Source organism: Mauremys mutica, chromosome 1 (assembly GCF_020497125.1).
Source record: "Mauremys mutica isolate MM-2020 ecotype Southern chromosome 1, ASM2049712v1, whole genome shotgun sequence".
Taxonomy (NCBI): Eukaryota; Metazoa; Chordata; order Testudines; family Geoemydidae; genus Mauremys; species Mauremys mutica.
This window is the reverse complement of record NC_059072.1, coordinates 123,948,906-123,975,847: the sequence shown is the minus strand read 5'-3', so window position 1 is coordinate 123,975,847 and position 26,942 is coordinate 123,948,906. Positions and strand designations below refer to the sequence as shown.

Below are 26,942 nucleotides of genomic sequence, written 5' to 3'. Positions count from 1 at the left end.
GCAAAGCACAATTCCTCCTAATACAGGAGTAAAACGAAAGCCTTCTACAAGGGCAAACAGAAGTGGAAAAAGCACTGTATGTTCTGGTTCAGTGCAGCACCTCTTACCTGTTAGACTGCCCAAGATCTCGAGACCAGCCCAGTCTTGGTCCTGCAGTCGCTCTTGTCCCTCCTCTTTTGAACTCTGCCTCAGACATATCATCCGGGTTAAATGTGGTAGACTGGCTCCTTTTAAGCCTAAGTAAAGGAGGTTAATGTATGATAACCAGGAATAAATTCCTCTATTGTCACAATCACGGAATACACAGTGGAGTCTTGAAATAAGCTGTAATAATGTTTGCACCTTTTCATCTGCACTAAGCCCCTAAACTACTAAGTGTGTGTAAGGGAGGGGGGAGGGAGAAGAAGGATGAGAAGCTGAGAACAAAGAACTAAGAGAGAGAACAACAAAACCAACAAAAACACGCCAGGCACAGCAGTGACTTTGCGATAAGGATAACCATTTACTAGGAACGGTGTTGAGATCACCAAGCCATTCCACCTAGGCCACCAAACAGACTGCAAAGGGTAATGACTTCATTATGTCCAGCCTGAGCTGCACTTCTAGTGACCTAGAGATGAAAGGTTACGTATCCCGTTAGCAATCCCCCTAATGATCCAGCCGTACAGGATGTTCGCTTTTTTTTTTTTTTTTTTTTTTAAACTTACCTTCCAAATAGTTTCTTGATTCCTCGGGCTTTCTTCTTGGAGTCTGGAGAAGAGGGAGACATCTGCCCACTATCAGTTTCCTTCGGTCGAGGGGGCAAACCAGCTAGGTCCAAGTGATCTGCAGATCCCTTTTCTGTTTCAGCTATTACAAAACAAACCCCGGTAGAACGTCACCTGGCGGTACTTCATCTGCGTTTCACATTCTGAGCACACTACTGAAGTCTGTAACCACTCTGCCTGGAATTACTGTGAACCATCGATTTTAAGAAAACAAGGGGATCCAAAGGAGATAAAATGTGTTCCTTTCAGCGGTCTAGTGTTTGAAAATCGGTAGCACCCAATCACATCAATACGTTGCATTCATTAATTACCTTGCACTAAAAGACCACAAGACGCTTTATGAATTACTAATAAATTAAGGCCGTAGATAACTCTGTCACAGAAACGTTATTTCCCCCATTTTACACACAGATACACCGAGGCACAAGGAAGCCCCATAGGAATCCAGTGGCACGGCAGGGAGTAGTACCCAAGGATGCCCTAAGCACTATAAAGCATTTTCACAGCAGTGTTCCTAATAAAATGCAATTTCTGATTAGATCCCCATCTAGCAAGATCTACCAACAGCCATCTCCTTCTGACTCAAAAATGCAATTGGGAAAAGTGGGCCTTACGCGTCTGCACATAGTGGAATACTTTGCTCCTTCACAGACAAGTACCATTACTTCTTATTTAAGAGTCAAAGGATGGATGTATCTAATACCCACCACTGCATAGGGAAACAACCTGGTGCCATCCATGATGGAAATCTTACTTCTTTATCCTGTATTTGTCTACAGAGACTTCATATTCACTCCAGGTGAACCTGGGGACTGCTCAAGAATGTACTTACCAACCAAAATTATAAAATGAAAAACAAATAAATAACAGAAAAATATGCTAAATAGACGATTAAACAAATTGCAGAATCTAATATTCTACTTAAGCAGAGATGTGCCAGCAAGTGCCATACAGCTGTGGGCAAACAAACCATGAGGAGTTTGTTTACATCACTTATTCGCTAATGGAAGCTTAAAACAAAATTGAAGAAGAGTGACTCTAAATCTACTGCCTGGAGTCTGTTAAAGTGAAACAGCCATAGCCAAAATGTAGCCCCTGGAGACCACAGAGCAGTTTGTGGCCACCTTCATCATCTTTAATATGGATGGACAGCTACAGCCACCATCATTTGTTTTAAAAAATAAACTCTGTATTGCCTTTCAAGAGAAAACAAGGTTCACAAAGCAACTACCAGTCATTTGGATCAAGATGGAGCACAATATACTGGGACCAATAATTTAATACCTCAAAGTTAATGATGAAGGTGGCTGCAATTTGCTCCAATTAATGCAAGTTAGGCGTGGCCCTGTAGCTCCTGGGAACTCACCGGTGTGGCTCTTAGTTCGGCAAAGTTTCAGTGCCCTAGCAAAAGGTCAATTAGCAGGTCCCATATTAGCAATATCTTCTCTAATGGCCGAACATGAAGAGAGACAACTATATCATTTATTTTAACGTGCTTTCGGAGCACTTCAGCTCCACTGATGGGTGAACGAGGTGCTCAGTGCTGGAGGACAGAGCTACTGTACAGGTACGGTATTTTAGAAAGGAATCTAATTTAGGAAAAAGCGCATTTAAGCAGCATTCTTGGTGGGAAACATAAGGACATGGTTGAATGAATCAGAAGCAGAGGTTTGCGGGTACTAGCCGCTCATTGCATCTCCTTCATCACTGAAATAATCCTTCAAAATAGCTGTTTTATGAAAGTGATGTTCGGAAATTTGGAACACTAATGGGAAATAAGGAGACTGCTTCTATTTCTGTCGTGTCTTAGGACCATATTCGCCTTCAGTTACCATCACTGATTTCGGGTTACATGGGTGTACATAAAGGCAACACATTCCATTCCGGTTCCTATACTGCCCTCATCCATCAGCATAGCTGAGCACCCGCCAGAACTACCAGAGTAGCATGTGTCATGTGTGGTTTTTCTCTCTGATGTTTATTACATTAAATTTCTTCCTTAGTTATTTGGAAAAGAACTGTAGAATATCAGGGTTGGAAGGGACCTGAGGAGGTCATGTAGTCCAACTCCCTGCTCAAAGCAGGACCAATCCTCAAATCCCTAAATGGCCCCCTCAAGGATTGAACTCACAACCCTGGGTTTAGCAGGTCAATGCTCAAACCACAGAGCCATCCCTCCCCCCATGTATCCCTCCCTTCAGTGCTACCTTAATTAAAGCCGTACAAATACTGCCAAAACTCATGTTGCATTACCTGTTAGCATCTTCCAGAAGCACTGAGTTGGATGACGACACAAAGAGGTGATGATCTGAGTAACCACCAAGTCATTATGATAAAAGTGAGCAGAATGCGTGGCCAGGCCTCTGTAGATTACACACACTTCTACAATTACCTCCCATTCTCTACCTTCTTTTTTTGCCTTGATGGGTAACCTTGTGTTCGGAGGTTCATTCACCTTTGCAAGTCTACCCGCAACGTGTCTCATTAGTAGTGGTTATCATGAAACAATGCAGCAGACTTTGAGTAGTGGGCCAGTGTTAAACAGAACATACATTTTAGTGTTTCAACACAGAGATCTTGTTTCTAGCTTGGTTTTAAAAAATCATGGCCATAACCAGCTGTTAGCAGCAATCACAGCAGAGCACTGGTACAGGCAGACATGCAGGATTACTATACCTAAGGTAGGTGCACTTGCACTTCGACTGCGATCTTCAGATATCCAAACAATGCACATAACCACACGCAGCACAATGGGAGAGAATACGCAGAACGACAAGGTAAAACATACATCAAAATTTACACTGGCAAAATACAAGACAAGGGGAGAAAAGTAAAACAGACACATGCACCACACACAGATTAGGATTACTGTTAATCCCTTCCTCACCAAAATGTAACATAGCAAAGCTATATATTAATGAGGGTAAAACAACATCCTGATGATTTCAATCAGCATTTGAGCACAAGAAAGTAAAAGACTGCATGTGTCATAATAATTCATTGTGCCTGGGCCTCACAATACCCCTATGAAGGAGACAAGTATTATTGACTAGTTTTCCAGATGGATACACCGAAGCACAGACAATATAAGTGACTTGCTCAGATTTATAAAGCAAATTCACAGCAGAGCTAGGAGCAGAACCCAGGGTCCCATCTCCCAGTCCTCTACTGGGACCACTATACCCTACTGCTTTCAGCCAGGAAGGATTATTTTTAAATTGCTATTTTTGTTACACTGCAGACATCGTACAAAAACATCTTAGTGGGACGAGACAACTGGTCTAATCATTGAAACCTGTTCCATGTAGGCCAATCAATTTTCATATTCTATATGGGAGAGGAAGACATGGGCCATATATAACAAGGCTGTGGGTAAATTAACTCCCTGGGGCACAGGATTGGAATGACCATTAAGTAGGCAAGAGTGGAAGACTTTTATTCTGACCGAGGAGGCAGTAATCCCATTTAAACTTCTGAAGGATGGAGGTTTTTCTCTGCTCTTCTCCCAGGGGAGAGATGCATCTCAGGTGCCCACCTTTTGCCGACACTTTTAATAAAAAGACGGAAGACAATTGTAGTAGAGGTGCTACTGTAGGTATAATATTGGACTGTGGTAACACCACTGCACTTGTGATAAGATTAAGGTATTGAGCAGAGGTTGGAGCAGGAGAAAAATGCATATGAACCGCTGCATTTCAGCAAGGAAACTGCTACTTAAAAATTGCAGTATGCTATACAGGGTCTGAGCAGAGAGGTCAAGGCAAGGGTTGGATTGAACTGCTATGCAATAGCTCAGCACTTTTCTTGCGCAGCCATCAGTTACTCCAGTTCTTTGGGTCATACTGTGGCTGGCCCTGCCCCTGTTTAGGATCGCTACAATATGCATAAAAAGAAACCCCCATCATTATTAAAGACTCTTGTTCAAAATACACTGGAGATGCTTTCAGGAGCGTGGTACCTACCCAAATTAGGTGCACTTGCTGTCCTCTTGTTATTTTTTATCTTGAAAAAGCCTCGTCCAAATGAAGATCTGGCTTTTCGGGTCCCAAAACTGTCCTCATCTCCGGTACCACTATGGCTTGGGGATTTTGGAGGAAGGGTTCCACACTTGTTTCCTTCCACGGGAGCTTTAGTCTGATTAATCAAGAAAACAAAACTTCAAAACTTAATCTTACTGCACTACAAAAAGCTTTTAATTGTGCACAGTCAGTTCTGAAAGGTAATCTGGAAATAAAGGTAGCATTTGCACTGTAAAATAGACTATAGCATGCATGTACCAAGTCTAGATTAAATAAGCAAGATCTTCAGTTAAAATGTGTTCAGGACTCAATTATATTTACTACCTGTTTAACAGTAGCATTTCTGTACTAAATGTTTCAGATCTTGCAAATGTGGCCCTTTAAAATTATAAATTAACCACACATTCACATAAGGTTTGATCCTGTGAAGTCCTGAGCTCCCTCATCTCCCACTGAAAGTTTCTGGAAAAAGGGAGGAAGAACAAGCACCTCATGACTGGCCAGTTCTCTGAAGGTTGCCAGAAAGTCTCCATGGACCATCAGTGGTTTGCAGAGCACAGTATGAAAATCGCTGGACTACCAGCCTATTTCCATTGTCCAATTGAAAGACAGAGAAGCAGAAGCAAATGGCATAAATGGTGGAGACATAAATTAGATTTGTAAAATTCTGGCAGCTTTGATAATCTAAGATGATTGTAGTATTAATAAGCACATCTCTATTTATTCTGGGTTTTTAAACATATGACTCTTAACTTCTCATGGTCTCTGATTGGCAAGGTAAACACAACAATACTCCCTTTGCTGAAAAACACAGTCATGACTGTAAAAGTGGTATTTGAGATGCAAGGATTCTTCGCCATTACTTAGAATTTCAGTAATTCACTGAATTACTTAGAATAGGAAATAGTGGTTGTGTACTAGGGTGGTTGGTAAATGGTTACTTTTTAACGGCAAGCACTGTAAAAAGATAAGCTCCAAAACAATGGGAACTTGGAAGATTTCCAAGGTAGAAAAACAAGTTAATTACAAATGGTAGAGAGCTAAATAATAAATCTGAGACCCAGCTTTGTTAGTTTGTGGTGGAGCAATGTGTAACCTCACAGGGTTGCAGGGCTGGAGACACTCTATATCCTTTGATCCTGGGCTGTCAAGGGATGAGCATGCTGAATCAGTAGCATGCACTCTGCCATGTGGGAACAGGAACTGCTTGTGCTGCTCTGTAAGGAATCCTCTGGCTGGCTCAAGAGAAGCATCAATGGTTTGCACTGCAAGCCCACTGGAGTCCTGCTTAGCCAGGACAGCGTACCACAATAAGGGGTGTCTTTGGGGCCGGGTGAGTATAAGTGAGGGGAGAACCTCAACTAGGAGACAAAATGATTTGAATATGTTTGCCCCAAGAGAAGGTGAGGAACAATAGGTAATGGGTGATTTTATTTATTCTCAGCCAGTCAAAATGAAGAGCCATGTGTGAGAAGACAAGAGTGAGAGAGAGAATATAAATTTGACACAAAGTGATGGTGCAGACCTGAATATAGTCTCTGAATCACTCTTCACAACCTTGCTTGCAGGTCTGCTATTCTCCCTTCAAAATTCTGATAAAAGGTTAATAAAACTACGCTATTTAAAACACCTTCTGCTCTCCGCATTGCTTCACACGAAGACACACATACAAATTACCTCTGCTGGTTTCTGTACAGGTTCTTTGTCCTGTTTGGGAAGGATTGAGAAGTGTTAAAATTCTGTTACCTCATTATTTAATTCATTTCAGTTAAAAATAGTGAGATTTCTTTCCTCTTCTATTTTTCAAAAGGAATCACTTAAGAACTACACTTCCCCTAGATTAATGTCACTTTTTATTTTTCCCCATACATGCAGTTCTATTTAGGTTTTGGATTTCATAATATAGTCCTTTTTAGATCTTGATTTATTAATGGCTTTGCACAACCAAGACTGGTTTTAATTACAAAAATTAAATGAATTTAGCGCTGGTAAAAAAGCATCTCTCTCTGAGCACAGTGCAAATAAATCTTATGGGGTACAACTGCAGGTTTGCCCTTCCATAGGCCTGCACATAACAGTCAGCCTGAACTAGAGCTAGTTATCACGGCTTTGGCTATAATGGGACTCAGATCTGACCTCTTTAGTTTTGGTTCTCGTTATGACAGATAAAGGTTTTTAACCCTAAGCAAAATTCACCCTTTCCTCCAGTTTCCTCCATCTCCATCATTCACCCATCTCTATTGCTGAGATGCTGGGGGCCCCTTGTCTTGAACTTGCCCTGCTAACTTACATGACAATGGCAAACTGCTTTGTCTTTACTAGGATTTTACCTCTAGTTAGGTAACTTGAATTAAAAATACACCTTTTTACCTAATGAAGCCACAGCTTTGGAGTGCAGGTGATTTACTTATGTAACTACCTCATACAGTAAGAGGATAGACCCCTAAATATTCAGGGACAGATTTTCTTTACCAATATCCACAGAATTTTGTTACAAATGGGGTCATAGCTAGCTGGAAATTGAATGAACAGAGCTATGCTCTCCTCCAAACTAATCTGGGGCAGGCAGGCAGAGCTGGTAGAGGAACTGACTCCATGCCACCTAAGGGTATGTCTTCACTACCCACCGGATCGGCGGGAAGCGATCAATCCAGCGGGGATCGATTTATCGTGTCTAATCTAGAAGTGATAAAGCAACCCCCGAGCACTCTCCTGTCGACGCCAGTACTCCAGCTCGGCGAGACACGCAAGCAGAGTCGATGGGGGAACGGCAGCAGTCAACTCACCACGGTGAAGACACCACGGTAAGTTGATCTAAGTACGACGACGTTATTCACGTAGCTGAAGTTGCGTAACTTAGCTCGACCCCCCCTCCCCCGCCCCGCAGTGTAGACCAGAGCTAAGAGACCTCCCCCCCACCACCACCACAGGACTTCTCAACTAGCCAGCTCCAGCCAGATTCCAGCCCCTTGCACCCCTCAGGGGACCAGAATTGGTGTAGACAATCTGGGCCTAGGTATTAAGGGGAAAGAAAGGACTAAAAAACAAAACCAACCACTTCTGATGCCTCTTTCTTCAAATTGCCCAGACTGCTGGATTTTTGCAGGGCTGACACTCTACAATAAGACCATAAAAATCAAAATGATTATGAGTTATGAATGAAGCTAGATCCCATTGTCTCAAAGGCAAATGTATTCTAAAGAACTATATAAAGATTGTATTACAGCCCTCCCTTTTAACTCCTCCCATGTGGTGGCTAGGCATTGCAAGGAGATCTTCCATAGCATAATTACTGCTATGTTAAGGTACAAGAGGATGAGCTAATGATGGAGGCTGTTTAACTCTGAAATTCTTTGCTTCTTATTTTAAATTAAATTTTCCAAAAGGTAGGCTGAAATAGACATCCAAAATATGTACTTGCATGAGCCAAATTGCACGCATAACTTGCAAGCTCTTAGTGTTAAATTTGCATGTATGCATACAGTAACCATTTTGTAAAGGTTTCATTCATGCAATTTCGGTGGACATTTAAAAATTCTCTGTTATTTCACTTGTAAAGAAGTGCATATACATTTTAAAAACAAAATACAACTATTCTTAAAGGAAAGTCCCTCAAGGAAAAAAATCACTTATTTTAGGATTTCAGTCAAGATAGAAAAGAAACTGCTTTGGGATCACAAAGAAGGAAAATGCACACACTATTTTTAGATTGCAAAAAATTGAAAAAAACTGAACTAGGAAACATTTTAAAAGAAAGACACAACATTGTCAACAATGAGTATTGCCAAATTTCATTTTCAGAGACTTAGGTTATTAAGTCACTGGGCTGCTTTTGAAAACGTAACCCTAAGTCCCATTTTCAGAAGTGACTTTCAAGGAGACATAGGTCTGGTCTATATTATGAAGTTAGGTCGACATACGCTGCCTTGCGTCAACCTAATTGTGCACATGTCTACACTTAAATTTGTCTCCCACCGATGCAAGCACCCCATATGGTCGATGTACAGAAGAGCTGCATGCCATACTTGGCAGAAACCCCATCAACACTGTGGATACCTCTGAGGAGACCGAGACACAGACTCCTGCCATGAACAGCGAGGACGAGGAGGAAGATGAGGGATGACATGAGCCAGGACCTGTTTGAGATTCCATTGCAGGCCAGTCAGTCCCGGCAGTTGGGCACAGGTGAGCCCAAAGGAGAGGAAGTGTAAATGTATTTCCCATCACAGTGATGTACCGATGGCACCTCCAACTTAACAGGACACAGCTATTGACTTTTCATTAATTGACTTGTACTAGAAGTACAAAAAAGAGCTGTAGCACTGCTATCTGCTTTTCATTCCCCGCTAGAGTTAGGGAGGGGAGACCATGCGGAGCAGTTTGTTTCTGTGCACAGGGATGTCCCTTGAATCCTCCTGAGAGATCTTAATGACACTTTCATGGAGGTACTCTGCAGTCCTCTCCCGAATGTTTCCGACGACAGCCTTATTCCTTCCTTTGCGGTAGGGCACTTTCACATACCAGCTGGCAATAACTTTGGCAGGCACCACTGCAGTGCACAGGGTAGCAGCATATGAGCCAGGGCAGTTCCAGGACGCCAGCAGCAGCTGCACTCTCTGTGCTTTTGTTACCCTCTGGAGAGAGATATCAGCTAAAATCACCAATGCCTGTGGAAAATGGTGCCAGTATTCGGTGTCATCGCCTTATACTCAGTTTCATGCATCTGAGCAATTCCCTCCTCATTTCCCTCACCCTGGTGGGACGTATTCACCATGGCTGTGAGTGGTGCCATACACAATCATTCAGAAGCAGATGTGTCAGCGAGCACGTCTTGTTTAAAACTTTACGGGAGCAAGGGAAGGGAGTTCTGAATCTCAAATTTCACTTTCCATTGTGACTACACTGACAACGGTACCTCTAGCTTTATCTGCAGCTGCTACCATTGCATCCTCGAGCGGATCCCTCTCCACACCCATGGAACGCCTGAGCCAGAGAAGGAGGTGAAAGAAGAGGACTCGGGATGACATGTTCAATGAGATCCTGCAAGACGGTGCTGCATCAAACCACAAGCAAAGGGCCTGGAATGTGAACCCTGCAGATAGCCTGGAGAAGGAAAGAACGGACAGGAGAAAGACCCAGGAGTCCCAGCAGAAAAAGGAGAGGAAGATGCACCAGGAGAGGAAGATGCACAGGGGCTTCAACAGCAGCAAACACAGATGCTGCAGACTGTCACAGACCGAGAGGTTCAACGGTCACAGGCTCACTTCCCTTTGAAGTCCATGGTGAACTCCATTACAGCACCTCTCTCCACCCACCCTCAATATTCCACCTGGCATCAGGGGTCGTATTCTTACATATACCACTCCACACTGGGGACATTAGGAAAATGACAGCTTTAAGTACACTGACTTGTGAAAGCCACAATTGCCAAATACGTAGGTAAAATGGATATAAATGTTCTCTCTCCTTGTTAATAAATTAGTGGAACAGAACTTAAGTTTTTAATGTATTTACTTTTACATTGCACAGATTTTTCTTTGCACTGTTTTTGTTATTGAATAAAATTCTATTACTTGGAAACTAATTCCTCTTTATTAGCTTACAATATATGTTGCAGAATGCCTAGCATCTCTAAAACCACCCACTTGTTACTGTACAACATGAGACAACTCATAGGATCAGTGACAAACAGTATAATCATCCTAAATGGACAGCAAGCCTTGCAAAAATAATAGGTGCATTGACAGTGTATATTCACAGATGTACACCAAGTCACCTCACAGTGTCTGACATGCCCCAAAAGTGTATGGCCAGGTTGAGCACAGTACACCATAATGCATTATTCTGGCTCACTGTTAAAGTGCTCCTTCAAAGCCTCCATGGGCCATACAGCTCCACATTGAGCTCTTCTAATAACCCTTGCATCTGGCTGTTCAAACTCAGACAACAGCTGCTCCACCTTCGCCCTCCACCACAGTGGCAACTTTCCCCCCTTTGCTTCACAGTTGTTATGCAGGATACAGCAGGCAGCAATACCATTGGAATGTGTTTCGTACTGCAATCCAGCCTTGTGAGTAAACAATGCCAGCGTCCCATCAATTTTCCAAAAGTGCATTCAACTGTCATTCTGCATTTGCTGAGCTGGTAGTTGAATCTTTCCTTGGTGCTGTCGAGGTGGCCAGCGTATGGCTTCATGACCCAGCGGAGCCAGGGAAAGGCTGGGTCCCCTGGGATCACTATTGGCACGTCAACATGGCCCATGGTAATCCATTGGTCCAGAAAGAAAGTCCTTGCTTGTAGCTTTATTAACTGTCCTCTGTTTTTAAAGAGGCGAGTATCATGCACCTTTTCTGACCAGCCCACATTGATCTCAGTGAAGCGACCCCGGTAATCCAACAATGATTGCATAACGCTAGAAAAGCAGCTCTTTCTGTTAATGTACTCTGTGGCAAGGTGCTCTGGGGCCAAAATAGGGATGTGTCCCCCATCTATCACCCCACCACAGTTCTGGAACCCCACTGCTGCAAATCCATCCACTATATTCTGCATATTGCCAGGAGTCACAGCCTTGCATAGCAGGAGATGATTAATGGTCTGCACACTTGCATGACAGCAGCCCCCTCAGTGGATTTTCCAACTCCAAAATGATTTCCTACTGACAGGCAGCAATCTGGCATTGCAAGTTTCCACAGTGCGATCGCCACTCGCTTCTCCACTGTCAGTGCAGCTCTCATTCGGTGTTCCTGCACTGGAGGGCTGGGGTAAGCTTGGCACACAGCTCCAGGAATGTGGCCTTGCACATCTGAAAGTTCTGCAGCTACTGCTCATCATCCCAAGCCTGCAGTACGATGCGATCCCTCCAGTCAGTGCTCGTTCTTGGACCCAGCAGTGGCACTCTGCCATTTGCAGCTGCTCCATGAATGCCACCCACAACCTTGAACTGATTCTCGCTATGTCCCTCAGCAAAATGTCTTGCAGGAAATTCTCATGTTCCCCGCTGACTTGATTCTTCTTACGACTCTGCAAATACTGAAGAATCATGCATCCTGTGCTTGCAACAGTTATAACGTTAGTGAGAGCTGTGCAGGCTTCATGCTTCTGTCAGAGATGTGGACAGCAAGGAGTGCCATGTGGGTTTGTGGGATTTTTTAAAAAGGTGCAAAAATTATGGGATATAGATGAAATTATGGGATGGCAACAGTTGCATGTTGAGAAGTTGACTGCTTGCTCCAAGGCACTCAAGGTGACTCATTTTGGCCTCACCATACATCGTCAAAACTTCCCAAAGCGGCGCGGGCTGAGGAACGTACTGGCCGCCGTTTCCAGCAGCTCCAATTGGCCTGGAGCAGCAAACTGCGGCCACTGGGAGCTGCAACCGGCCAAACCTGCAGATGCGGCAGGTAAACAAACCGGCCTGGCCCACCAGGGGCTTTCCCTGCACAAGTGGTGGAACAAGTTTGGGAACCACTGGTCTAGATGGCTGGCTGGGAGGGCCATTAGGGAAAACAATAGGTTTTAGAAGATGCTAATCTCCCACCGGGGAGCCTTCCCCACGATGCTACAAACAGCCTTTGAGTCATGGCTGCTTTGTTCCTACAGGGGCATGTGACCAAGTCACCTGGTACTGGACTCCATCTTGGAATACCAGTGTTTTTCCACTGACTGGGCGTGGGAACCAAGAGGGGAGACAGAGGTTTCCCGCCATATGCAAAAGCTATTTAAGGCAGGGGAGTGACATCATCGTGATTCTTCACTAACTCCCCACTCAAGAAGACTGCTGGAAACACCTGTGGAACAAAGACTGGACTAGGGGAGAAGGGCTGGACCCAGGCTAGAGGGATTTCTAGCCTGGGAAAGGAATACCTGGGGTTTTAAGCTGCAAGCAAGTGCAGCTTGCCCTCAAGAATCTCTACAAACTACGTAAAAAAACAATTAGGATGAGAATTTGCTACTCATATCCAATCTCTTTATTATCTTAAAAGCTTAGATTACCTCAAATAAACAAAACTGCAATCTGCTTTGATCTGTTTGTTATCCCTCATAATCACTGAATATCTATCTTTTGTAGTTAATAAACTTGTTTTTGTTTTGTCTAAAACCAGTGTGTGGAAATCATAACGGAGGGCAGAAAGCTGTTGCCTATCTCTCTCCACACTGAGGGAGGGGGCGAATTTTATGAGCGTACACTGTACAGTTTTCTGTGCAGTGCAAGAGGGTATCATTTTGGGCTTACATGCCAAAGGGGGGGGGTGTGTGCCTTGGGAACTGGGAGGTGCCTTAGCTGAGCCTTCCCATGCAGAGCTGATCTCAGCATCTGTGTGTAGCTGCATACGTATTTAAAAAAAATGTAAATCCCCAAGCCCACTGATGTTCCATGACTTGACTGAAGACATTTCATACTGCAACAGAAATAAGACGCTAGTGTACATTTACAGAAAGAGCATTAGAAATGATCAGAGCAGAAAACTATCAACATCACCAAAATTATTTTAAAATGAGTTAACGTGGTTAGAATAACTACACACATTTTCGTGTGATCATTAAAAAAAAATCTTTTAAAATATGGTATAAAGGTGTCTAAGTAGAAGCATTTCATTGGTTGATATGGTACTTACAATGGACTGTCACACGGCTGCGTTTCTACAGAGGAACATGGTGTTGTCCCTTCACTGTAAAACAGACAAGGTACTACATTACAAGATACCTAAGAATTCCATCAGTACATCCTATTGGTACAGAATTCCTATCTTCTCAACTAGTGAATTTTAACTCTCTTTTTTCACCTGAATGGCTGTATATTACCAAAAATCAAATCTTTCCTCTGTCATCTCCTGTTATAAAAGAAAAAGGGTGGGAGTGAACTCAAGAAGCAGGGCAAAGACTTCCTACATCACTTCAAGCACCACAGGCTAACCAACATATTCAGGAATTGAGTCTGAATAAATTAAGAGGTCACAGCACGTGTAACGGTCTCACATGCCATTGCAGGAAATGAAGACACAAGCAGGCTATAATGGGAACTCTGGCAATGAGTCGGGTCACAGCGATTGTCTTTAAAAATAGAGAAAATGAACAAGAAATGAGATTCACATTGCTTACGGCTAGAGTTACATGAGTGGCAGCATGGCATGAAGAAATATGGGAACCAGTGGAAGAGTGCGAAGGAGGGAGGGAGAGCAGAGAAAGACAGAGGCCCTGATTCAGGAAAACTCTTAAGCACAAGCTGTCCTGAGTGGAGATGCTTTCCTGGATCAGGGCCAAAGAAAGCACACTTCAACACTTGTCTGCCCTAGTTTGTACACTAAAATCAAAGAGTCTTATATCAATGAGATTTCACGGCATTTGGACTCCTAACCTCCCATAATACTATAGATAAAAATAATGGTTGAGATCTTCAAAAGCCAGCTAAGGAATTTAGATAAACACCTCTCATTAGCTTTACTGGGAGTTCTGTGGCTAAGGCTGTAATCCTCTAGCTGGCTTTAAAAATCTCCTTAGTAAGATCTGCACTCACTTAATGCCTCAGGCTAGAAAAACCCAATTTCATTGTCATATGCCAGCCTCAAGGGAATCTACCTCTCAGACTTCTTGAAACTGAGATTTGTCTTCTTCCTGGTAGCTTATTTACGGCTCCCGTGACCAGTACTGGCTAGTCATTCTCAGTTTCGGTTTGGGTTTGGCGGTGCTTTGCAAGAATTTTTTTTAAATCTCCGACTGCAAATCGCTTACAGCAAATTCACACTACATATTACGATATTGCATCTAAAACTAAGCTATTTATATAAAGTAAAAACAATTATCCTGATTCTCCACTGCATTACATCAGTTTTATGTTCATCCCTGTCTTAAAGGGGGAAATGAAGCCAGCCACACACCCGCCATAATTAATTAGTTGCTTCCCAGACTGAGGGAGCATGGCTAAGGCGGGTCACGTGACAGCTTAATGGACACCTAGGCCTTGTAAAAGGGCTGAGGGAGATCAGTCTTCCCTGTGGAACCAGAGGGAATGGGCAGGCTCCTATGTAAGCTTCTGAGCCAGGGTCTGCAGGAGAAGGGTACTTCAGGGCAGTGGCTCTCAACCTTTCCAGACTACTGTTCCCCTTTCAGGAGTCTGACTGGTCTTGCATGCCCCCAAGTTTCACCTCACTTAAAAACGACTTGTTTACAAAATCAGACCGTGTGCTGTGATGCTTCTATTACTGAAAAATCGATTACAGTCTCATTTTTACCATATAATTATAAAATAAATCAATTGGAAGATAAATATTGTACTTACATTTCAGTGTATAGTATATAGAGCAGTCTAAACAAGTCATTGCCTGAAGGAAAGTTTAGTTTGTACTCACTTAGCTTGTGCTTTTTATGTAGCCTGTTGTAAGGCTAGGCAAATATCTAGATGAGTTGATGTACCCCCTGGAAGACATCTGTGCACCCCCAGAGGGTACATGTACCCCTGGTTGAGAACCACTGCTCCAGTGGAACCAGCCTGGGGACCTGGTGCTCTACAAGAGCAGGGCCCAGCAGGAGCTCAGTAGGGACTGAGTGCTCTCTCCCAGAGCCATAAAGACTCTCAAAGGTAGCCCAGAAACTGGGAACAGGTCCCCGAGGGTGGGGTGAAGAGAAACCTGCAAAGAGTAGAACCACCTTTTTGTTAGTTGGGACTTCTTTTAGTTGGACATTTGCTACCCCAGAAGGGGTTAACTTTTGTTTATGACTTGGCCAGAAGGCTAAGCCACTGCTCTAGTAGTAGCACTGGCTGGTGTGTGCTGAGGGGACACAATCTCAGGGAAGGAACTGAGGCAGGGAGCACCTATCGTGCCACATTCAGCCAGTTGGGGGCGCTATGGGGCAATTGGTCCCCACAACAATTCTATTAATTTCAACGCCTTCTTTGTCAGCAAGCACGTAGCACACTATTGGTGCTATAATGAACAACAACAACAATAGAAATGCGAAAACAAATGGGTCTGGTGAGCATATAGTTCAATCCCAGATGGATGTTAGAATATGTGACAGGACTAGTTTGAGGAAACAGACTTAATACTCTAATTGCCCAGTCACTAATAAACACAATTTCACTTCACATTTTGTAACAGAACTTTGACTTTACATACCAGTTAGAAATAGTTTGTAATAACTATACCTCACTTCACTTGCAACTTCTGGTTTAGGCTGTGCTTTTACTTTTTCTGTAGCGGCTTCTGAGCTTTCGGGTGCTGGTGGAAAAGCGGGGATTGAAACTTGCAAGATGCTGGTGTGAATTTGTAGTGAGTTCTAAAAGAAGGAAGGATACATCATTACAATGGGAAAAACTACACAATCACTGAATGAAAATAGAAATCAAATAGATCAGCAACAAAAATAAAAGTCTGACTCAGGCATATGGTTCAATTCATTTTCTTTTTACTATAAACATAGTTTAGTGCTTATAAAGATGGGCCAGGCTGACAACACTGGAGCTTAAAATCCTCTGTTAATACACAGCAGGTATAACAGGATGGATAAAAGCAGCATAAGCCTCTCGATGCTGTCTAGTCAATGTGTCTTCCTTATGGACCCCTCTATGACATGAAATAATAGTTCACTCTCCATCTTTGTTCAGTCCTTGGCTGCTCTGAGACGTCCATCAAGGATGCCAATTATTTAAGCTATTTATTTTCTTTTAAATGTAAAGTGCCTCTCTCTGGCTCTAAGCACTAAGGCCCTGATTCAGCAAAGCATTTAAACACACACTTAAGGTCTCTGCTGAATCTGGGCTTCAGGTCTAATCCTATAATTTATTTACACATGCATAGCTTTATGTATGAGACGTATCCCATTGGGTTCAATGGGACTACTCACACACATAACAGTAAAATGTATCCATAGCATTAAAATTAAAAGACAAAAACAAAACTTGGAAAAGTCCCATGGAATTTAATAGAAAACAAACTCTCTCATAGGTTATTTGAAACATCCTGTAGGATTCAATAGAAAATTATAAGCTCGCTCTTCATTGCTATAGCATGGTTCAAAAAATCCTGTACAAAGTTATTTTCTATTAAATTTTAGAGGGATTTTAAAAGAATTTTTTTAAAAAAAAATTTAAAAGAAATTTCTCTAACTTCCTATTAAATATCTATATAATGTTAATAGTTGAATTCACTTTATGCACTTGTGTAAATCCATCCCTGGTCAATGCAACCCTTAAACAGGTGCTTAACTTAAACACATGAATAAAATCCCATTAAATGCAACTTCAATGGGATGTGATCATGTGTTTAAGTGATTTGCTGAACTGAGGCCCAAACTGAGAGGCACAATATATCAACTAACAAACACAAAATGTAAGAGAAAATTATACTTTTAATTTTCAATTTTTATTATCTCAGATATTAACAAACACAAGAAACAGTTTAAATACATGATGTATAACAGGACAGTACCACATCAGCTAAAAAGATCCCCATTATTTTACAATGCAAATGCAACTGCTGGTAGAATGCAGCTGGGTTTCTCCACCATCTCCATCTGTTGTGTCTTGTCTTATACTTAAATTGTAAGCTCTTTGGGGCCGGGATTTGGGCTGGCTTTGTACAGCCTTTAGTACAGTGGGATCCCAGTGATGAGGGCTTCTAGATGCTACAGTAATACATTTCACCATTGTTCTCGATTTCTTTAAAAGAGAATCAAGAAAACGATGTATGCCTATATAAATTCAACCCCTGGAGGCAAACACCCTATTCCAAGCTGTTCAGAGCTTTCCAGAAGGCAGAAGCACCAGACTTGTAAATATACTAAATAAAAATTAGGGACATAAATAATCCCACTACACAAATGAGTAACTTTTCACACATGAGCAGTCCCGTAAAAGTCAACAAGACTGTTACTCACACGTTATCTCAGTGTAAGATATTGCCTATACAGAACTGTCATGATACAGTACTCTTTCTTAGTGCTCAATCTTGCATGGCCTGTTCACCCGGATCTCCAGCTGAAGGAATGCAGGGTCATGCCCTAGGTTTAAAGGGACATCAACTCAAAAGAATCACACCTCTCTGAAATTTTCTGCTCCACTGTTACAAGGTACCCTGAAGATTACTGTAAATGAAACATTTGTGTGTGGGGGATGGATTGGGGAGAGCCGTGGAAGGAGATAGTATGTTTCAGTTTGCTTGCTTAGTGGATTTGGTTTACAGCTATTTTCACTCGTTTTCCCTGTATAATCAGCTAGTTCCTCATTTTGCATGAGTGCTTTGAGGGGAGAGATAAATATTTTAAATACAGGAAAACATGCTTCTAAAATCAAGGATGTTGGCATGGGGCAGATCATAAACTACTTATAACTCATTTTTGGAAATGGAGACGATACCAAGTAGACTGCACCCCCCTAAATATACTATAGTATATATTTTAACTGATTTAAAATAGTCTCAAATTTACTACAGGTAAGTGAAAATAAGCTTTTAAATAAGATTTTACATAAAATCAGTGAGAATACAGTTCCAGAAACTTCCTTATATTTGATATTAAAATCATTTCTGGACATTTTAATGAAAATTAAATATGATTTTGTGTTTATACAAATTTGGGGTTGGTGGCTTTCAAACAAATTCTATACTAGTAAGGACTTTCCAAACAAAATGGGGAAGTTTTACTGAAACTGCCTAACAAGCAAGAAAACTTAAAGAGGCAGGGGGCTGGTTTCTGTAATACAGCTACAGCACGAGTAACGTTGTCAAGTAGTGATACATTGAGAGAAAATATAGAACAATACCTCTTCATGAGCAGTGGTGTTAAACTCTTCATGGCTCGGAGAGCTGATTACTGGGACAGGAGATGGGCTTTTCTCTTGATCAGTTAAACTCTGCATGTCCAATAAAACCGCTGAAACAGATCCTGAATTTAAAAACTCTTCACATTCGCCTTCTTTGCCTAATAGAAGAGAGATGCAAACATACTGGCTTTAGTTCGGTACATATGAGTATTGCTCTCACAGAGGACAAAGCCAGGACTTTTATTTCTGCTCAATAGGGCAACAGGGTGGGTGGGTGACGGTGATAGGAGGAGACAGGGTGTAAGGGTGGGATGGCTGGCTTCTTTAACCCCTTCCTGACTGGCATCATGATTTTCCAACACAGCTTAAAGTAAAACTCCACCAATAACAAAAATACATCAGTGCTTAACAGCAGGAGCTCCAATTCCAGCAGTACCAAAGCAGGACATAAGTACTGATACCCTATAGGCAGCCATAGGATCGTTTTTGTTGCTGTGCCCATACAACAAAAGGCAAGCAAAGTTTCACACTGTGAGCCAAATCCTTAACTGGTGTAATTCGGCACAGCTCCATTGGCTTTAATGGAACTATGCCAACTTCCAGCTGAAGATCTGGCCCTATAAATCCATATTTGAAATATGATGTCTAGGCAATGTTAGGCAGAAACCCTGCACAATAATGATCCAATTGGATTTTTTTTTTAAATCCAAGAGGGTTGAATTTCTTTCAAGTCATAGTTTTGAATAAATAAAATTTCCAAAACTATACGGTTAGTGGACTCCAGATAGATTCTTTAAGGTTTCTTTGGGGTTCTTGTGGAACCAGAATGCACAATCCTCATTTAAAAGCATGGGGTGAGATGTTTTGCTGTGCCATTAAGAGGCAGGGCACAGCACAGCACACTGAGGCTAGAGGAAAGGGACTAACGGTGGCTTGGTGCCCTCCCAATTCTGGGCTACTGTGGAGGCCCCTGGATTAAGGTAGCGCTGAAAGGCTGCCTGTCTCCAGCTGCCTACGGTAGCAGCACCGCCTGGAATCCCCACTGTGCCCTGCCCCATCCTACTCCTGTCCACGCTCATATACATCCAAAGCAGGGCTTATGGTGGGGCCCACATGGGGCAGTGTAAAAGCCAGCTCATACAACCCTGAGCTGGGGGAACCTCCCCTTGCTGGGTCCGGTTGTCTAATGACTCATTTACGCAACTGTAGCAGCATCAAAGAGCCACAGTGGACGGAAGCATCCTGCTCATGCAACTATATTTCTTCATTACAACAGCAGAAACCCCCTCCCTCCACAGGAGCAACTCAGTGGGTTCCTTGTCAACATGTTGAACGTTCTTGGTGTTCATTAATGTATCAAACTCCAAAACACTGCACAGACACACTTCTTTTCCCCTACTCACTGCACCAAAAAGAAACAGACATGTTTGTCTCAAATGTAAGATGAAGAATCAAAATCTGTCTCCATTGTGCCATCTGAGCCAAAATGGTGAACAAAGCTCAAAGCAGTAAATAACTGGAAAAAGAACAGTCAAGATCAATTACTGTGCTAGCTTCTAAATAAGAAAAAAAAAATCCCTGCCAGTTTTTACAGTGCCACAAATCAATGGTGTCTCAGTCTGGCCAATTCCCTACCATGTTAGCGTTTGTATAGTCGGCTTTCACTGACTGCGTTGCCATTCTTTAATTGGTTCAGTCATATTGAAAGGTATGGATTTCTACTCTTCTGATCAATACCAAAGTACCACATGGCTGACAATGACAAAAAAAACATTGGGGCATTCACAGCGCTGTGTTTCTAGAACCTCTAATTTATTGTCAAAGTAAAATCTCAACCTTACTGCCCCTTTTTCTCTAGCCGAAAACACTGTCTGTGTTCTGTGAAGCACACAAGAAATAAAATACACTTTTATCATTTCCCGTGGCATGTGGAGTATCACAAATGTACACCACTGAATCTTGGCTTCAAAACCTCTCTCTGTGTCTCCACTATTAAATAGGTTGCTCTGTCATACAAACCTTTGCCCTTTTCACATAAATGCTGGCCTGCTAAACCCAGGGCTGTGAGTTCAATCCTTGAGGGGGCCATTTAGGGAACTGGGGTAGAAATCTGGGAATTGGTCCTGCTTTGAGCAGGGGGTTGGACTAGATGACCTCCTGAGGTCCCTTCCAACCCTGATATTCTATGATTCTATATGGTCCTATTAAATGCTCAAATTTCATGATATAGGCATATGAAGTTTGTATATAGTGACATGCAAGCTCGGGTCAATGACACTAGTAAATAAATTGCCCACCATGAGGAGTTGAGTGCTCTCAGCTCTGGGAAAGCTCATGCTCTTACATCCTGATCCGAAGCCCACCGAGGTCAATGGAATGACTGCTATTGACTTCAGTGGGCTCAGGGTCAGGCTCTCAGTAGAATCATAGAATATCAGGGCTGGACGGGACCTCAGGAGGTCATCTAGTCCAACCCCCTGCTCAAAGCAGGACCAATCCCCAGACCCCTAAATGGCCCCATTAAGGATTGAACTCACAACAGTAAGTGGGGAATGATTGTTTTCACCATGCAACTTGTCTAAACAGGAATTTATAAAAGTGCTTCGACGTGTATTATGTAGGGCGATAATGATGTAAAGCAGCACACTCGCTATTCGATTGATAGTAAGGCATTTCAGTGATCACTGATATAATGCAACTGCTTCTTATGGGTGGCTAAGGCAGCATGAACTGGTGATTTTCCTTAGTGCATTGCAACAGGGGCAGAGCTAAGGTAGTTTGAGTGCCTTACTTCAAAAATGAAACCTTAACACCGAGTTTTTCATTTGTATTTAAACGCCAATATTTGGAAAGGTCAAATGCATTCAAACCACAAACACCCCCCCTGCCACTATCTTCACCTTCATGAAATTTTTGTGCGGGAATTTCTCACTCTTTTCTTTAAAAATGGTCCTAGGAGCTGCCGGGGAGGAGTCTTGCTCCTACAAACCCTTTGAGGGCCAGGAGATCTAACAGCTCTTAGGCCACAGAGTATCCTGCAATTCACAGTCCCCCTCCTCCCCCCAGCACACACCATCCTGTGCTGACTTCATAAGATCCAATTCTTATGAATCTCTGGAAGTCCTCAGGGTGAGGGCTCCTTTTCTGCAGCGCTTAGGAGCAGCACAGTAGTGAGACTTCCCTCCAGTCTATTTCCGAATGGGTGGGACTCTCCTCCTAAGGCTTGTGGAAGGGAGGTTGCAGGTGGCTTTTGAGTCAGTAAAATGTGGGGTATAGAAGGGAGGGGAAGAGTCCCACTACTCATCCTGCTGCTAACTCACAGGCGTTGCAGTCTATCCCTGGGCAGGTCCGGGTCAGAGGATCCCCAGGCACAGGTATTTCACTGACCCCCCCAGAGCCGCAAGTTAGCCTGTGCAACAGCACTACTTGGTCAGGAACCCTCCCACTGCCCTGCAGTGTTACAGACTCCCCAGGCTTCCAGCCTGCCTTTGATCTGGTTCCCTTAACCACAGCCTGTCCCAAAACACAGTTTCAGCACTGCCCTCGGTCCAGACCCAACTCTACGGCTGGCTTCGACCCTTGGTGCCTGTTCTTGGCCAAAGCTTCAACCAGTAGGCCTCACCTGCCTAGAACCCAGAGCCTGACATATTGTCCTTAACTCTATTGGCCACATATTTCCCCTTGATTCCTTTGCTTCCCTTATCCATTTTCTACAATTCCTAACTTGTGATTTATATTATTATAAACTTCCCCTTTCTTCCATTTGTTTGTTTATATATTATATAATTATTTTGTATAGCTGCTTTCTCTTCCCCTCTAAACCAGGTGGTTTTTAAACCAGCATGGCCTTCTTCTGCAATGGTGGCTTTTTGGGCATCTTGTAAGGTGTCTTAAATGATTCCCAAATTATGAGTCACATTTTTCTGATTAATTTGTTCCTCCCGGCTGATCTGGCTCATAACTGTTTTCAGCTTTGTGAAATTGGCCCTATTAAAGCACTATGTATATTTATCACTGGTCTGGACTTTACTCTGTTTGCACATTTTAAATGTGATCAAAATCATCATGGGTACCTAACATGTAGAGAGTGATGAACTTCTTCCCCACTCCCTTTGCAGTCCAGGCCCTACACAGGAACTCTCAGGGACTAAAAAACCTGAACTCGGCAGTGACATGAGTTAGCTATTCTGCCCCCTGTCCAGTGCCAATCTTCACTCCCCGAGAGTCTCAGTGGGGCCTCCCAAGTCCCACCCCCAGCAACCTTAGAAATCCCCAATTTTTATAAGCCTTAGGATGCTCGTTGGGCTCTTGTTCTAAGTCATGTCCTCCAGAGGGAGGATGTGATCCTGCGGCCACATGCTGGCTCCAGAAGATAGGATGTGGATGGGGAGAGCCCAAGCCTGGCTCTCTCCTGCCCATCGCCTATTGCTACAGCTGTTCAACAGCTCTCAGACTTCCCCAGTGCAATGTGTGATGCTGCTGCTGTGGTGGTGGTGGTGAGCTCAGCTCTTTAGAATGTTCATGTCCGGTTATTATTTTGGCAGGCTACCAATTCTCCCTAAGGAACGCAAGCAAAAGAGGGGGAATGGTTATTTTTAAGTTAAACCTCGATGGAATTTCATGGGACAAAGAAAAGGAACTTCTCTAGCCCAAGGACTTACTCTTTGCTGAATTTCAAAGGCCTGTGGCAATCAATCGGAAGTGACAGAGCTTCTTCCAAAAAAGTCACAAGAATCTTTTAAAATGGAAAGCGTCAGGCAACCTAAATGTGCGCAGTTTAAATGCCAGCAATGTGGGAAATCTTTGTACTTGCTCTGTACCTTTTTTCCCCTGAGCCGATATTACCATGTCTTGCACTTTCTTATACCGATTCAGGGATTGTCGCAGCTCTTCTATCTTCCGATCCTAAAACAAAGGAAGGATCCATCTTGTGATTGTGATTTCTTTTATGAAGAGTCAAAAATAAGAAATAAAAACCTAAATAAATTAAATTGTCTAACAGATTTAAAGAAAAGAGAGGATAAAAGCTCAGAGCTTGAAGAGCGCCGGAAATAGAAACCTGGATTTATATTTGGTGAAAACTGGTTTCTGTACAAAGGACATAACCAAAACTCAGGATCTAAATACGGAGGATTCGAACACCCCCAAACTTTAAGGTGGATCTCAAATTTTGCAGCATCATCCCCTCTCCAAAAGAAAACTAAAACACCATATTTTATATATACAAGAACTCCCCACTTAAAGTCATCCCAGTTAACGTTGTTACGTTGCTGATCAATTAGGGAACATGCTCGTTTAAAGTTGTGCAATGCTCCCTTTTAACGTCATTTGGCAGCCGCCTGCTTTGTCTACTGCTTGCAGGAACAGCAGCCCGTAGCAGCTAGCTGAAGGGGGCTTGGAACCAGGGTGGACCAGCAGCCCCACTATCATCTCTCCACTCCCCTAAGTGCCCTGTGCAGCAGCTGCCCATCAGGCTAGCAATTGCAGCTGTCCCTCCCCCCACTACCATGTGCTGCTCCTGCCTTCTGCCTTGGAGCTGCTCCCCCAGACTCCTGCTTGCTGTGCGGGGGGGGGGGGGGGGGAGGTGGGGAGGGGAAGAAGAGGAGGGCTGTCAGGGTGTCCCCCTCCCCCCTCCCCCCTGCACCCAACTCACCCCATCTTCCATAGAGCAGGGGGGACAAATGAGAGAGAGAGAGAGAGAGAGAGAGAGAGTGTGTGTGTGTGTGTGTGTGTGTGTAAGTCTTTTGTCTGGTGAAAAAAATTTCCCTGGAACCTAACCCCCTCATTTACATTAATTCTTATGGGGAAACTGGATTCGTTTAACATGGTTTTGCCTAAAGTCACATTTTTCAGGAACATAACTACAATGTTAAGTGAGGAGTTACTGTATATATATAAAAAATATGGTGTTTTAGTTTTTTTTCTTTCTATATACAGTTAGCATACCCTCTACCATTTTTTTAAAAAAGGGATATGCAGACTATTGATTTAGAGGCTTAGATGACTAGTAGGGCCAAGTTCTCAAAAGACATCTGCAAAATTTACACAAACCCATATGTATACATAAAATGATATGTGCATCTGCGAATGGTGCCCTTCCATATTCCACAGGTGCTACATACTTTATAGAACGCGCCTTTTCAGATTTGGCCCAGAACAATTCATGGCACTTATATGTAGAGCTTTACATTTTCAAAGTACTTTACAAGATAGGTCTTGAGCCGCAAACCTTTACTCATGCAAGTAGTCCCACTGAATTCAGTGGCACTACTTGTGAGAGTAAGGATTACTTGCATGGACAAGATTTGCAGTATACAACTTGTAACTACCTATTTGTGGTGCGGTCAGAAGCAACTGCAATATACCTATTGACTTCAATGATGACAGACTTGGACACTTACTAATTAATCTTCAAAATGTAACAATTTACATGATGCCCATGTGCTGATCGTACTAGAGGTGTAACTTCACACAATGAACGAATGCTGAACTAATGACTGTTTTGCTACCTTTTCTTCATTCGCTGCCATTAGAGACTCCACAGCCTTCTTCATTTTCTGTACCTCTATATCTAAAAATACACAACACAATTGAACAAGTCAGATTAAATGAGAGAGTAAATGGAAGAAAGAAAACATCCTGACAATTTCTGAAGCTATGTTTACAAGAAATAAACAAACAAAATGCAAACCACTAAAATTATTTCCATCTGAAATCTATTCAGAACATTCTCTCTATGGAAGCAGTTTTCAACAACTAAATGACTGAATTTAGCAAATATTCATATCCTAAAACCATCCTAAGAAAACTGCAAAATCAATCAGTGATACCTTTCCTGTGTTATTTCAATCCTTTAAATAATGGAGTAATTATAACGAAGAGCTCCAAAATAAAAACATTACAACAAGAGTGCAATAAAACAGTCCTTCATTATGACAACAGCCAAACATTCCATATGGCATTTTATCAACCCAGATATACAAAGCAATGGAATTAAGCAATGGATTGTGGGACATGGTGAGAAAAGCATTGTGTCATGAGGCTTAGTCGTAGCCCAGAATGGATGAGAACAGCATGATGGAATGGTATATGTATTCACTGTGATGAGCAGTCATGCCAGAATGTGTGTTGTAGTTTAGATGTGGAAAAGGATCCTTAAAACAGAGATGAGTACAAACTGTGCTTCATCTATAATCCTCACTTACAAAATATGTAAATGCCATAATGTAAATATGTAAAAAGAGGGTTTTTTATTTCTTTTTTTAAAGAGGTGGGGATATTCTTTGTTTCCATTAGAAATCTATCTCCTTTGAATGAGCAAATGCAGCTTTAAAATTAGATATGTTACCAATGTAGATGAGTGATCAAAAGGATGAACAAGCAAAAATTCTCTTTTGTAATGTCACAGATTAGTGTTTTAATCCGCAACTGATTATCACACACCAACAAATATAACCAAGGATTACTGTTGAAGGGGTGAAGAAAGTTCTTCCTCAGCAAAACGTAAGGCCAAAGAAAGATGTATAAAATACATCATCCTGTGCATGATTGGCTCACTGGATAAATACAGCTATTTAAAGTTAGATATCCAAATTCTCTGCTGGTGCAACTCTGCTGACTTCAGTCGAGTTATGCCAGCACAGAATTTGGCCTACTATATTGTGACTGCACTTAACACAGAGGGATATTTTTTACTTATATGTGCCTTTTATGAAGAAAAATCTATCTATTCAACCAGCTGTAAAAGTACTTCTTAGCAGGATCAATTTAATTTCTTACAAGCCTTTCTACAATGAGCCATATCTAGCAGGCATGTAAAGCACCTAGAAATGAACAAGTATAGCAGACTCCCTCTTGCAGGCTGCTTCAGGAAGCCAAAGATTTTGTTTACTAGATTTTCAATAAAAAAAATTCATATTAAAAGTCACAGCCTATTGAAATGACCCTTCATTTCTAATAATGTAACTGAGGCTTATAGATGAGGCAAACTAACAGCTTCTGTTAAAGCAGTTTTAAAAACACATGCAGAAAGCTATATTCAGAATTTCTGAAGTATAAATGCTTGTGGAAAGACACCAGGAAACCTTACTTTTGTCTTTGAGCTTCTTTTTACAATTTTCATCTGTGCAGGAAAACCCAGTGGATTTGAAATTAGCATACAGGTTATGACATTAAATACCATTTAACATTATATGGTGTTACTGTTGGAGTCATCAATGAATCATTCCTTACCCTCTGACAACAAGAGTAAAACAAACAACATTTACAATTCAAGGGCCCAGTCCTATAAACTTGCACACAAGTACTCCCTACGCACCTGCTGAAGCCAAACAGGATCACTTTCTAAGGGCTCTGGCCTGAGTGTCTTATACAAGGCCCCAGCATTTTTTCCCGCCTGCA

At 42.4% G+C, this 26,942-nt stretch overlaps 1 protein-coding gene across 5 annotated transcripts in view; it reads right to left on the bottom strand.

The window, feature by feature from the left end:
• PPFIBP1 (PPFIA binding protein 1) overlaps nt 1-26,942 on the bottom strand; it is a 170,735-nt gene that overhangs the window by 15,236 nt on the left and 128,557 nt on the right. For 2 of the 5 annotated variants that reach the window (XM_044994339.1, XM_044994338.1), the window contains 12 exons: nt 26,632-26,664; nt 25,052-25,113; nt 23,363-23,447; nt 18,543-18,700; nt 15,930-16,060; nt 13,402-13,455; nt 7,842-7,902; nt 6,464-6,493; nt 4,730-4,901; nt 3,444-3,476; nt 708-849; nt 108-236 (listed from right to left, as the gene is read on the bottom strand). In XM_044994339.1, coding sequence (XP_044850274.1) covers nt 108-236; nt 708-849; nt 3,444-3,476; nt 4,730-4,901; nt 6,464-6,493; nt 7,842-7,902; nt 13,402-13,455; nt 15,930-16,060; nt 18,543-18,700; nt 23,363-23,447; nt 25,052-25,113; nt 26,632-26,664 — 1,090 coding nt within the window. The remainder of the gene's footprint in view (nt 1-107; nt 237-707; nt 850-3,443; nt 3,477-4,729; nt 4,902-6,463; nt 6,494-7,841; nt 7,903-13,401; nt 13,456-15,929; nt 16,061-18,542; nt 18,701-23,362; nt 23,448-25,051; nt 25,114-26,631; nt 26,665-26,942) is intronic. The other 3 variants (XM_044994351.1, XM_044994343.1, XM_044994361.1) reach the window with 3 other exon arrangements.